Genomic DNA, 14,939 nt, shown 5'->3' with positions numbered 1-14,939 from the left:
AATACATCACCAATTCAATATATTTGAATTCAATTTGAGTCAAGCACAAATACTCCTAAAAGAAAAGAAAGCTAAAAGACTAACCTGGATTAAGGGATTTTTTTTTTTTTTTAGTCCCCAGGGGCTGCAATTGGTACCCCTAGATATTTGTCGGATGTGGTTAATGTTACATTCAGTTATTATTATAACCCCATATATTGGCTAGTTCCTTGTTGGTAGAGGCCCAATTTCGGTGCAGGATTCAAATAGCCTTTGCAGGCATAAGCGATTCACAGCATACAGAATGTAACAGGCCTACCGGGTCACTGAATTTTTTTCTTATTAAAGCTCATTGGATATTACCCAACATTTCCTGTTGCTGTGTCACACTTCACATTAAATTAAACTGGCAAAATATGGGGCAGCTTGTATTGTGAAGCAGTCACTGGAAACATAATGTATTTGTAGCCACGGTTAGCACTGAAATGATTTCTTTTTTGCAAGAAAGTAATAATTCTGATCAATTTAACAAAATGCCTTGAACCATCACAAGGTCCATTTACTACACTTTTTCTGGAGCTGTCAACAGCATAATGGTCTTAATCAGCAGATGGAGATGGGTTAGTTACACTGTCCCTATATATATATATATTTATAGGCCTCAACCACCTGTTAAATTCCATGACACATAGATAGATAGATAGATAGATAGATAGATAGATAGATAGATAGATAGATAGATAGATAGATAGATAGATAGATAGATAGATAGATAGATAGATAGATAGAACTATTTATGCCATATAACCATATACCATATATACCATGTAGCCATGTTGTCTCACAAAAGTTATATGTATATTTATCAAAGTAATAAAACTATATTTGAATTTAAACAGAGGGGTGACTTGGAGGGACTTATATATCTGTATGAACAACAATTAAAAATATGGTTATGTCACAGTAACATTATACATTACAGATGGTTATTTTAGCAGATGAAAAGCCTATACAAAGGATGAAGATTGACAAAAACAACAAGAAAGTCCACAATAAATATATGATTATGAGTGAAACAGGAAAATATTAGTGGAGTGGAAAGATCAAAGGAGGAAAAACGGGTCTTTTTGTCTCATAAAAGTTAGCCCACCATATAAATAAATCACTTTTTTGGAATTAAACACGGTGGTCCATGGCACTATTTAACTTTACTCTCACTATATGGTGAAAATTAGTTCCATGCTCTTCTGTGTGGTAACACATTTCTAAGACCCTCTAAGAAAACATACACGGACTGCATTGTTTGTTGCTGAACATAAAAAAAAACAAGGTTGGCATTGCAATGTACAGGGGCGTCTATTTTTATCACAGTATGGAGAAACTGATGTGGTCTCTCACTCGCTCAGCTGGCAGGGCTGCCACTTCAACTGCAGATAAAAATACTGTGTGAACAGTGCAGCACATTATAAGAACAAAAGGCAAGCTACACATCATTTTAAGAAATTGTAATTAATAAATGTGAGTTTTAACTAAAATAGAATTGGGTGATTCTATTGATATACAACAAAAAGATATCGGCTAACAGAAGAAATATGAACATAAGATGAGCATAAACACAGAATCTGCAGGATTCGTTTTGTTAGCAGGTTATTGAGACGGCACCAATGCTAACATCATGCTGTTTTTCCCATGATGCAAGGCAAGATCCCTGAACTTTTCACAGAAACAATAGCTCTGTACCCAGAATCCCTGAGCACCCTGCTGGCCACAGGTCAACTGAAGCAAGAACTGAACTCATCTTCTGTAAAGAAGGACTGAAAGGAACTGAGGGGGGTTCGACACCTTTTAAAGTCCCTTTGCAGCTCGACATGTGAACCACGAACATCTACATTTCAGAGGACCTGAATGGCCGACAGAGTGAGTGGCCCCTGGTGTGCTCACAATAGATCTGCCACAGCATGAGGCCTGACAGAGAGAAAACTATTAAATCATTTATTTTTTATGGGGGCTACGCCAGGATTCCACAGACACATTAGGCTCATGTTTAACAAACGCTGGTTATCGGAAAGTCAAATCATACACTTTCTTTATTGTTTATAGCTGCATAGAATAAGTGTGGAACACTTACAGGGGAAATGTATTTTTCATGAAATCTTCTCGGATTATTTCTTTTTTTACATGCCTTAAATAGAATGTTAATGTTAAACAAATATGTTAGTCTGGGTTCCAATAAATTATTTTACATTATTATAAATAATGCCAGTGTCTAAAATCCCTTTCAATTAGTGCATTCAACCTCCGTCATGTCATGTGTAATAATATACTTTCATTTGTCATTTCATGGCGTATTCTCACCAGGATAAGAGAACATTGTTTGACATAGTTCAGAGGCTATGTCAGCAAAGTAGAGAGAAGTTCAGATTACAATACACACAGAGTGACTTCATCCTTATCCACTCTATTTTGCATAGCAAATCGTTGTTTGCTGCTGTTTTGAATCCTGTGTATTGCACCTGTAAAGACAAGTTTGTAAGAAATAACAGCTAGATTTTTGAGGGATAGTAAGGATACATGAACCTCAGAATTATGAATCTGCCTTTAATTGTCATTCATAATGGTTACTTTCTGGTTGCATGCTTGCAGATGGAGTACACTTTGTATAGACTGCTACTGTAAGTTTTCCTTCCGTTGTTTATGAGCACGCTCCTTGCATGCCAGTGACCGTGAAATGCTCATGTGTCTGAGCAACGCTGTCAACAGGAGTAACAGCTGTTAATTTATTGCGGGGCAGACTGTGGCTTCTTCTGTACGATGCATTATTCTTCTGCAACTGTTGCCGCCACAAAAGGGGTGTTCAGTGATCTCTTGTCAAACAGTGAACCCGACACCTTCAGTACTTGTGGGAGTAACCAGTGGGACGCCTCGGTATCACATTCTCCAGATTACAAAGTACTTTAAAGATTACAAACCAGGATCCCAGTGGCACAGACAGTTTGAAATGTTTCCCAACATTTATTTCTTTTGTAGTCATTTATTTATTTATTTACTTTTGAGTGAGATCTGTTGTGCAACCTTTTCATAAGGACACTGATAATTAAGTGGCTGCCACATTGTGCGATGGGAGGAGCTGGGTTGTTTTTTCCCCCCAATAACTTTATTGAAGGCGTTTGTAAATACATATATATTAGGGCTGTCAATCGATTAAAAATGTAATCACATATGATTAATCACAAGGTAGCTGTGGATTAATGATTAATCACCATGTGTAAATATATATGAAAACTTCCCATTTTCTCTGTATATTGTTGTGAATGTGAAGCCTCCACAAATAGAAATGCACTGATACCACTTTTTATCAGACTGAGTACAAATATTTAAATTTCAGTACTTGCTGATACAGAGTAATTCTACTTAATAATACCATTACAGTTCTAACAATAACTTCCTGATACATACAGAGCAGAGTTTGCAGTAGGTATATTAATAATTAACTGTTTAACCTGCTATCAGTTACACAGTTAAAATAAATATTAAAGATAAAAAAGATACTCAGAGGAGACACTCGCCGAATGAACCGACGTGCATTAACGCGTTGATTTTGACAGCCCTAATACATATACAACATGGACACATACAGACCACAGCAACAACATTAACACATAAATAACAAACCATTCATATCCCAGGAATCTACAGCGTTCATCAAGGCTAATCAATAAGCAGACACTATTAATTACCTTCAATTACAGTTAGTATTCAAGTATCAGTCAGTCATTAGGTGTCACCAGTGTTATTTGCAGTCTTCTGAGCTTTTCAATAAACACAAAAATGGTTAAGAGTCCCCGAACTTACATTTATTGATGTGATATTTAGCAATCAGAAGCAACAGATTTGTAAAAACAGAAATCTGAAGGGAGATGAGTTTGGATGAACTCAAGGAAAGCTGAAATGGGAAATTTTTCAGATTCAATATCTGGTTTATACCTCTGAAGTACACATTTTGCTGTGTAGAATCTGTGAGTTAATTTAAATGTAACTTCTCTCACTTAATTAATAAGCACAAATTTGAAAGGCAAAGACAAACTTTCTTCCTAGGCACATTCTCTATTAAACTGTTCAAATATGGAATTACATAAGGAATAGTAACAAACTCTTTTTGGAATAGACCCCTAATTGTTTTATTGAGCACAACCTCCCCACAGCAGTATCAGATAAATGAATATAGTCAGTGGCCATGGGAGATTAATGCCTCCAAGCAGCATTCTGATACCAGAAGGAATTTCCTCAAATACAATAGGGTACTCCTTAACCAAAACAGGAATTTTAAATGTCCGCCAAAAATCGGAATAACTGTATAGCCTGCCATTCGTGTCAAAGAAATGGCCAACAAGTAAAATATTATTCCTGAACCAGTTTTCAAAAAATAAAGATGTGTTTGTAGAGAATGTCCTTATGCCAAATGTAATATCTATGAGGTGAGAAGTTATGTTTCTATAAAAGAGACCAAGCCAAAAGCATTATGAAAGTTTGACCGTTCTATTGGGATTTTGCTGATATTATAATTGCGTAGTAGGAGAAACATCAGGCCATCAATTTTAGATAAGATATAATTTGCAATGAAATTCCATAGGGATGTTGCATTAATTGTCTGAGCCAGTTGATTTTGAAAGTGCTGTTTAAAGTTGTGAAGTTCAACAAATTTAACTAAATTAATCCACTCCACTATCGTCATCTAAGGAGGCAGCCAAATAAGCAAGTCTGGATAATACTCTCTGCTTTCATCAGTAATATTCATTCCCTCAAGGACAAGTCTCTTTGGAGCCAAGAGATTAATTTCTTTTGTGTTTATCCAATGATTGGGCTAAAATTGAATGAACTTCTCATATTTTGGTCTTTAGTTATTAAAGCTACCAGGTATGTAACACACATCACATATAGTTGAAACATCACATTATTTTACTGCCATTAGTTCACATTTTCTTAAGTTTAACTTTCTTAAGTTTAAATTGAGAACCTTTTATCAGTTTTATCACAAGTATAAAAATAAGTGCAAACATTTTTGTAATCGTAATTTAAGTGTGATAGGATGCCAATTCACAGTTTTTGTCCTTGTCTGGCTTTGGAATCAATGTGATGATGACACCCTGAGTCCTAATTATTGGAAGAGCTTCTTTCTTTAGGCTCTCTTCATTATAAACTGCAAATCCTTCTACTCCCCCCGTGAGTTGCGCAGGAGGCGCAGTGCATGCTATCCGACCAGAGTGTGGAGCGGACTAACCCAGACTCTTTGGTGATTGTGCTTGGGGTTTAGCTCAGGAGGTAGGGGGGGTTGGCTGGCAACCGCAAGATTGCCGGTTCGATCCGCTGAGTGCCTGGTGTCCCTGAGCAAGACACCTCACCCTAATTGCTCCTGACGAGCTGCCTGTCGCCCTGCGTGGTTGACTCCGCCGTTGGTGTGTGAATGGATGAATGTCAGTCATGACTGTAAAGTGCTTTGGACAAAAGCGCTATATAAATGAGGCCATTTACCATTTAACAAAGGTAACCTCAGCCATCAACAAACCAAATTCAAACAAATCATTAAGTGCCCGACCAGAGAGAACAATATTCTGGATCACTGCTACACCACACGCCGCCTCCGGCGATTAATAAATATCAAAATAATTTTGTGTACTCTTTCCTCATCAGATAGGGACTCCTGTTGAGATAAATATTGTGCTAGCTGCACAATAACCTCCTTCAGCTGCTCTTTTTTCCTTGACGAGATTACCAATAAACTCCCTGAGAAACTTTACCAACTCATATTTTAAAAGCTCCCAATTTTTTCCATAAGCTTTTTGAGAATTTGCTTCAATCCAAAAGTTTTCAATCAAATCTATTGTTGAGTGACTTGATCATGCTTGAGAAGGGAACCTTTTAGTTTCCAAAATGAAGCTTTTTGACCAGAGGTCTGATCTGAGGACAGAGTTATTGAGAGGTAAATTGTGATCAGTCAATGGAGTGTTACTGATATTGACTGAAATTCTGTTCCTCATTAAACACCTGGAAACTAACCAGTAGTCAATTCTGGTTTGTCTTGAGCAGTCATTATTGGACCAGGTATATTGTCTGTCATTTGTAAACAGCTCCCTGCAAAGATCAACCAGGTCAAATTTATCCATGAAACAATTTAATATAGAGTTAGGAGACCCTGATCTCCTTGGTGGCCATCTGTCTATCATGTTATTCATCACTATATTAAAATCTCCTCCGACAACTAAAGAGGCATTAGGGTGTTCAACCAGTATGAGATTTTACCCTCTATGTATGGTATTGACAAGCCTGTTATTTTCCACAGAGGAGTTGTATCCATAGATATTAATAATGACAAAACAAAACCTTGCGCTTCACACTATTTTTAAGACGCTGGGCATTAATTGACATAAAAGACAAAGACATACAACAGGCGTGCGGCAAAACTACTAGAAAGCTATGAAGTGGCCCATGGTGGTAGCTCAGTTACTGGAGGCAGGAGGAAGGCATATGGCTATGGTACAGCTATGGTACAGCTAAGCCAGTTGGCCTTATGCTTCTAGAGCATAAGGTAGGGGAGGAACTGCAAGGCTATGACAGATTTATCTTGCAGGGTTTCTTATCTGATTCTACTGAAGAGCTGTGCCGATTACTATCTTGAGGGACACTAGCTAAACAGCTACACAGACCTTACTGAGAAAAGGTGTTGATGAGCTACCCAGTTCTAGTTTTACTAGGAAGGAGTGGGAGGTAGTTACGAGTGACTACCACTGCATCAGCTATTTTTTTCCCCAATAGTACTGGATCATCCTGTAGACTCTCCTGAAACTAGGGAGTTGGAGTCAGATTTTCCTTGTGTCTTAACTGCATGTGTAGTCACCCGTGCACAGGCTAAGAAGGGTGGTGAGGAAGGTAAATTAGAACAGGAAGTTATGGCGTGCCTAACAGGTAGCGACCTGTCTGACTCTCTGACAATACTATCTATGAACTTCTTATACCGCACTGTAATTTCTGTTCCTTGATATTCTTGTTTTTATTTATTTATTATTACATTTTTTAAATTGTACATTTTATTTTATTGGCTTGTTTTAATGTTTTTTCTCCAATGATTTTAATGTTTTATGTAAAGCACTTTGAATTGCCCTGTTGTTGACAGGTGCTCTACAAATGAAATCGCCTTACCTTGCCGTGCCTACACCGTATAGTGTTTTTATATACATAAATTATATTCATATTTTTATACTTATTTGACTCTTTCTTTCCTGACTCTTATGAAGCAACTGCAGCTATAACTCTTGAGGGATTACTAAATTATTCTGATTCTGATGTATTTTGAACAAATATAAATAAATGCGCACATGGTCACAAAATACAGATAGCCTACAGATCGCTTCTAACAGGATGTAACTTTTTCTATAACTTCCTGTCAAATCTTTGAATGCCGATGGAAACTGCCCGACTGGAGCGCAGCTTTTAGGCTCAGCCTCCTGCTGCTGCCGCCTGCTCTTGTCTACTTTCCAGGCGAGGTGCAGTTCGTCTCAAACCAACCTAGTGTGTATGAAACACTGCTCTTCTGTTAGTAAAACTTAAAGGTGCAACAATCATATTTACATTCAGTGTTTCTCATCAAAACACACTGTGTGTGTCCTTGAGTTCTAAAGGTGTGTTCACAGCGAACGCAAAGTTACATATATACACAAATGTCTACATGCATTTTACCACCACCAACTGTCTTAAAACTATCTTTAATGTCAATGTCATTCGTTACTTCAGAGAAGAACAATAGGGTCATAGTGCAACATACATTAAAATAGCAGCTGCGTGTGCGTGTGCACATATATGTGTGCATTTTGTGTTGGAGAGATTGTTATTGACATACTGTGAGTCAGCAGGTAAATCCTGTATTGCTTCACTACGGGCTTATGGTAATTATATGACTTGTATTTGGTGCCACAACAATCATAAAATTAAACCGCCGTCAGGAGTGATTGTTGATGTATTATTATCTGAAAAATAAGCGTGGCTAGTGATTGTAGGCATTGTGACTATTGGGGCAATAGTTGAGTCATGATGGCACATAGGGGAGTGGAGGAGGACCTTGAAAAAGTGGTGGCCCCGGGCCCATGGTGCTTGAATGTGGCCTTGCATGCGACATGATTGTGTTAAAGGTGGAGCTGAAGTATACAAACAGCATCCATGTGTATGTTTTCCTGGTATTCAAATGGCAGAACCAGATTGGTGGCAAATTAAATGGCACCCTCCGTGTCAGCATATTCATGTGGGTCCTATGAGTCTGGAATGGAGGCATTGCTTTGTCCTTAGACAAGCCGCTTGGAGCACCTCGTGACAACTGAAGTATGTGCCACAGGGCAGTAAGACAGGTTGTTGTTGACTATTTCCGGCCTGGGATGATGGTGGCTGATTTGATGGTACAACAGCCAGCGAGTTATTAAAAAGGTCTGTTAACACAGTCTCCTTGAAGTCCAGCCATGCTGAAATAGCGCCCTCCTGCCACACCTTAATGCTCCTAGTGTCTGCTTTTTCCTTTTCCAGCAGGGTTTTGTAGAGCATCACAGCAATATCATGCTGGTGTGAGACCGTATTCATGTTTAATGGATTTATTCTGTTGATCACCAGAATAGCGTGAAACCAACTGCCGGAATATGAATCACGTCACCAGCACTCGTGCGTGTGCGTTTCTGTGCCCAATGCAAATGAAACAGAGAGCCACTTGTAGACAAGTTGTTCACTACTAATCAACAACTTTACAGAGTACCTTTAGGGGTTTGATGCTTCTTAAGACACCGAGTTTGTAAAAAGGTTAAACATGGAAAACTTTTAAACATTCAAAAGCTTTGTCACTGATACCAGGGATTACTTTCTTATTTAGAAGACGACCGATGCTGTATGTTGTATGTTGCCATGTGGAGACAGAAAGGCACAATATCATATAAACTGGACCATGCTATTGTATCACTTGTTATAAGAAACACACAATGGATAATTTGTGTGTGTGTGTGTGTGTGTGACCAGTCATGTAGGGACATATATCTGACAACACACTCACACAATGGGGACAATTACACATACCCATAAGGTTAGGGTAAGGCTAAGGTAAGAGTAAGGATCAATGTACAGTGAATGTCAATCAATGTAATGTCCCCAAAAGCCATAAAAACACGACTGTGTGTGTGCGTGCGTGTGTGTGTGTGTGTGTGTGTGTGTGTGTGTGTGTGTGTGTGTGTGTGTCATAGAGCGATAGAGAGGCCTTTATCTCAACACATTATGGACTGTAGACATTGATGATGGTGGAGTGTTAGTAATTAATGTAATAGTATGTATCAAGGTAAAGAAAAAGCTAGATCCTCCAAATCCCATAAGTCACTGCAGTCTTTCATGAGACACTCCCGCATCTTTAAACCTCCACACTTCCAATTTGTAACACAACCTTTTTGTTAAAGATTCTGTTTAAAGAAGCCCAAGTGAGATAACCCAGATGATATGATCATACAACTGTTGGACAGGCTATGTGGTGCTCCTAAAAGGTGCGTAATACGAAATTGGGAGTATTTCGATTGCCTCTCAACGGCTCTCAACATGCCTCAGAGAGGGAGAGCAACTTCATTCTCAGCTCAGGTAGACATTACTCCACTGTAACTTCACATAGCATAGTTGTGTGTTGTTATATTAATGTTCTGAAAGTCACAAATTGCTCTTTTAAATTGATCTTCAGTTGTAAAATTGGTGGGGTGCCTTTTTCCTGTTAATATAATTTCATGCAAACATTCATCCCCTGCACTATCTAGAACACACAGGATGATCCATGTGAACCAATGAAGAATATTCAGCGCATCCAGGCTTCATTCAAAGCAGCCAGCTGAGCGCTGCAGAGATAAGGAGGCTCAGCGCTGCTGCTTCCCAGAAGACCTGACACAAACACAAACAGACCAGGACTTACATGTCCATTGATATTCAGACAGACAACTTCTCTCTCACTCTCCAAGTGGGAATTGAGATACTTGAACAGGATTCAACACTAATCTCAAATATCTCAGCAGTTAAGTCTTTAAAAACAAGTTGGAATTTACAGCCAGAGGGTTATTCGTGGATTGGGCTGACAGCGTTTACTGCAGGTTAGTTAATATTTCAAGATTATGTGTTTTAGAAACTAAAAAAACTTGTGTTGAAAGGAATATTAAAGCTTCAGTAATCTTTTTTGAAGATTATATATATATATATATATATATATATATATATATATATATATATATATATATATATATATATATATATATATATATATATATTGCATCAGTTTTTCTGTTAGTGTTGTGTTGTGTTAGATTTACAGCAGACACCGTTAGAGGCTAGCTGGTGAAGAAAGTGGAACATTTAGGTGTTAACCTGCCAGGTATTTTTCTTAACAATTGGTAGAGACCAAACCAGAGCAAAAAGGGTGAGTATTTGATGTCAATCAGTGGACACAAACATAACTTTAAATGTATGTGTCACATGTATAAATAAGAAGCTTTTTCCAAACTCTTTAAGGTGAGAATATGTCCAGATTGTGCGTCTTATATTTCTCTGCCCTCTAGAGCAAAACCTGATAATTGCACAGTGTGAAACATTAAAGCTCAAACTGCCCCTGCAGATTCACTCACTTCCCTGTTGCCTCTTCATATGCTCGTTGAGTTCCATGATCTTGCCAAAAGAACGTCTGAATTACTCAGATTAGCATAGGTCCTTTATGTATTTGATTAAATTGGACCCACTATGTACACAGTGGAACATAAACATTTCCTTTGTAAGTCAGCAAACACTACCGATGTCGATATGATATTTTAAAAATAATAACATGATTCCTGATTTGATAAACAAAGAGGTCTATTGGTGCCAGATTAAAATATCTGAGTCTTTATGCTTAGTTTGGACTGATTTTACACATCAGCAGTCATGGGTGACTGATAACTGAGTTACTGTGTTAACTTGACTCGGCTGTATGTCTTCAAAACAAAAATACACTGAAATCTTTGTTATACGGTTCATGATTAAGACACAGAGAACTGTTCAGTGTTTAATTTCTTCTCAGAAAGGACTGATTTTGGTTTGGGTTTCGACTGAAACTAGACAAAGGGTGGTTACGGCATCATCAGCTGAGCGACACTGAGGATATCAATCCTAATCTGAACAGCTGAACACATAAATAGCCACCATGTGGCCTCTTATGGATGACAGCAACACAGTGAGAACAACTGTCCCTGTCCTCATCAACGTCACGAGCAACCTCACCGGCAACCTCACTGGCGACACCACCACACATGCATCTGTCCAGGTAGCCCAAGTGATCAACTGGTTGACATTCGGCATTGGCCTGCCTGCCATTGGACTGGCTATTTACACCCTAAAAAATCTGTCCCAAGGTTTGTACCAGCTTTGTTCATTCCTGATGTATACACCAATCCTTCAATGATTTTCAAAGCCATGCTAGCACCTCCTAAACACAAGTGGGATGTCAAGGGCTTGGCTATGTCTGTGCTAGGCTAGCTCAGGACCGCCCAAGAACAAAACTGCACTTCCAGTTAGTCTTGGCTTCATGCTCCTAGATGTATATTTATTTAGCCCTGAACGCCTTCAATCTCAACAATCATAAAGAGCTTAGACCATGACACAGTAAGAATACAACAAAAAAGGCAGGGTGGGGATCAGCGGCATTATCATTCGTAGCAGTAATGGTATCAAGTAATCGTAATAGTGTATCATTGTCAGTACTACTAATAGGCCTATAGTATAGATAATACCAGTAATAGTATTAGGATCAATAGCAATGAATAGCAGTAATGTTAGCAATAGTAGCACTCAGCACTACCTCAGCCACACTATGTTCACACTCAGGTGCATGAAGAAATGTGCAAAGGACGTTTCTGTATGGATAATGTCTGTTCCTCTGTCCTCTATCTAGGTGAGAACAAAGTACCCATGCATGTCATGTTCCTCCTGGTCTCGGACATCATCAGTTTCTTTAGCCGTCCTCGTGTGGACCAGGACATGGAGACTAATAGGCCCGTACTCTCCTCTGACACCACGGACTTCATCTTCTATTTTGGCATCGTCACCAACGTCACCCTCATGCTTTTCATAGCTCAGGAGCGCCATCTCGTGGTGGCCTACCCGCAGTGTCTTGGCTGCTGCAGTCGCATCAGGAGTTCTCCTGCAGGTACCTTGGTGGCATGGGCCGCCCCGTTTGCCATCCTGACCCTCGCCGTGTTGCGGTATAACCTCTGGTTTGCCGTGTCTCTGCTCGCTCCTTTCCCCTTCCTCCTCTTCTTTGCTGTGGACTCTTGGAGGGCCCTGATCTGCTCCCGATCAAACCCTACAACCCCAGAGAGGAGAAGGGCGGTGTGGGGAATCGGTGCCATCTGGGCCAACTACACTCTCCTCTACGTCCCCTTTGTCCTCAGCATCCTCCTGGAGGCTCTGTCCTTTGAGAAGATTGTTACGTACCTGGGGCTGGTGTCTCACCTGCTACTTTACCTCAGCCCTCTGGTGGACCCTTTCCTCTACATATTCATGACCAAAGGGTTTAAAGAGGTGCTGCAGGCGATGCCCTGCTGTCAAAACCGAAGTTGGAGGGAAAACACAAGAGCCTCTGTGGCTACTGTGGCCGAGACCTTGGAGACTCGGCTTTGACAGGGACATACAAAAACATCCACACATCCACCGGTCTAGTTTGGGATAACTCACTGTTGGATTTTTGGAGCAGATACCAAAACCACTGTTAAGTCAGAGACATTTAGGCTTTCCAAACTGCATATTCTTAGCCCAGGGCTATTTGTATGTGTCTGCTGAAACACGTGACTAATGTTTACATTCTCAACTGATGCATGATTACTTCCTTACAGACTGACCAACAAAAACGTGATGCAAATTGTTTACTTCAGTTTTTAGCTTTTGCGATGTCAAGAGCTCACGTGAGAATTGCAGGATGATATATCACACAAAAATACATCTTGTCAGGCTTCCACTAATACATTTGTGTCTGGCAAGCCAGCTCATGGACCAATCAGCGTCATCTGAGGAGGAGAACTAGCGAGAATTTTTCCAAACACTTTCTAATGACGGCTTCTCGGACGGATCGGTGTAACAAACCGACAGGTTTGATTTCTGCCCTGTGTTGAGTTTATTTTCAGGGGATAACCGGAGCAGGACCACCAAGCGAAAACCTCTCATTGAGCTGTTAGCCTGGGGCTAAGTGCAGTGTGAAAAGCCATTTACTCTAGGAACTGACCATGTAAAACCATGTTAGATTTAGCAGGAAACATTAATTTACATACATGAACATTAAATCATTAAATCAACAATAACAAAAGCTTAGCACATAAGAAAACAGTTGGTTGGATTGGTGGAGATCTTCGGCAGCAAATGTACCATTGGCATGAACCATTGATGTTTAATAGAACTGGATCCAGGCCCCCAACATGGACCCTGTTCCGTCCAGTGAGAAAAGTTTGAAAGCCGAATACACGGAATACTACCAGAATACGCTGCCCCTCTGGATATGCGCAGTAATGTTTTAGCTGCTTGTACAACCATCATTTCCCACTCAGCTTGTAGACTTCACATTGTGATGACATCAGAGATTTTTAAATACATTTTTCGGCAAGAGGGAAGTTTAAAAAAATATATTTAAAATGTCCATGGATCAAAAATCCATTATAGGAATAGTCATACTCGACCTTGTTTGCAGTATCCTGTCAACAGTTTCATGGACGTCTCTTTTACGAATGTGATCTTTGGGGCAAAAATTTTCTGGGCTGCGAGGGGATTTTTCACAGCAATATCATGAGTGACTTTGGAAGAAAAAAAATGTAAGGGAGGCTGAGTAACAGATCCAGTTCTTAATATACATCCATGGCATGAGCACACCAACAGTGTCTGAGAAGTGTCAGGTTACACCTTCATGAATATGACTGGATGTCACGGGTCAGCTGGTTGCCAAGCAGCTGCTAAATGATTGTGAAGCATAAATGAACCAACGCTCTGCCTGAACTAGTTGCCTGCCAGAACTAATGTTTACATAATATCTGATAACACTATTACACTCACACAAAACATGTGGCCATTGCGACGGTTTGTAACAACCTCTGATAAACTATTAAATTGATAAACATTGTTAAACATGAAATAGTATTTCATATGATAATACAATGAAAGTAAACATGATTTTCATTATTTTGTATATCTCAGGAACACCCTGTAATAGTCAGATATCCATGAAGGGAAATGTGCTTTTGTAACTTTTCTTTATCATGGCAGTGCTTCAGTGGCCAGCACACCAGATTAGGAATGGTTTCATTTTTTTTTTTTACTGAACTTGTTAGGCTGATATCTGAGGTTTGCCTGTAATGAGAAGTTCTACAGAGGACCATTCTTAGATTGAGGCTTAATTTGTATTCAACGTATAAAAACAGAGCCCCCAAAGACCATAAAGATGATATATTTGTATTGTGTTTGGATAAGAGACTATAAAGATATCTATACATATATAAAGATATATCTGGAAAAAATGGTTCTGTTGTGTTTATTACAGTTTATAGAGTTGAAGAGAATCATAGAAAGCTTCACCTTCAGTCCCATCTTTTGTGACTTTCATGAGAAGTTATTCTGTTTTGGATTTCAGTTGAGAAGTTTAAACCCAAATGAAATCATTATTATTATTTGTACGAAAAACAGATCCTTGATGGTGAGGCAGTGTTTATTGATGTGTGTGAAAGCTGCAAACATGGTGACTGATCTTACAGATTTTATTCTCCATCATATGCATTCTTTTCCCTCTTTTTTTAAATGGGGCATTTGGATCCATCGGAACTAACTTTGTGCTGTTTTTTTTGTATGACGCATTTTTCATAAAAACTATTATAAAATGTGTTATTATCATGATCATGACCATG

The 14,939-nt window shown here is 39.1% G+C and overlaps 1 protein-coding gene across 1 annotated transcript; it reads left to right on the top strand.

Annotated features, from left to right (window-relative positions):
* The first annotated feature begins 10,879 nt into the window (after positions 1–10,879).
* On the top strand, positions 10,880–13,064 carry LOC311021035 (uncharacterized protein). The gene is made up of 2 exons (XM_084021342.1): positions 10,880–11,411; positions 11,951–13,064. The coding sequence occupies exons 1-2, from the start codon at positions 11,204–11,206 to the stop codon at positions 12,676–12,678; spliced, it is 936 nt and encodes a 311-aa protein (XP_083877468.1). The 5' UTR covers positions 10,880–11,203; the 3' UTR covers positions 12,679–13,064.
* Positions 13,065–14,939: the final 1,875 nt, after the last annotated feature.

The sequence above is a fragment of the Eutrigla gurnardus genome, assembly GCF_963514095.1.
Source record: "Eutrigla gurnardus genome assembly, chromosome: 11".
NCBI lineage: Eukaryota > Metazoa > Chordata > Actinopteri > Perciformes > Triglidae > Eutrigla > Eutrigla gurnardus.
This window is presented reverse-complemented; position numbering and strand designations above follow the sequence as displayed.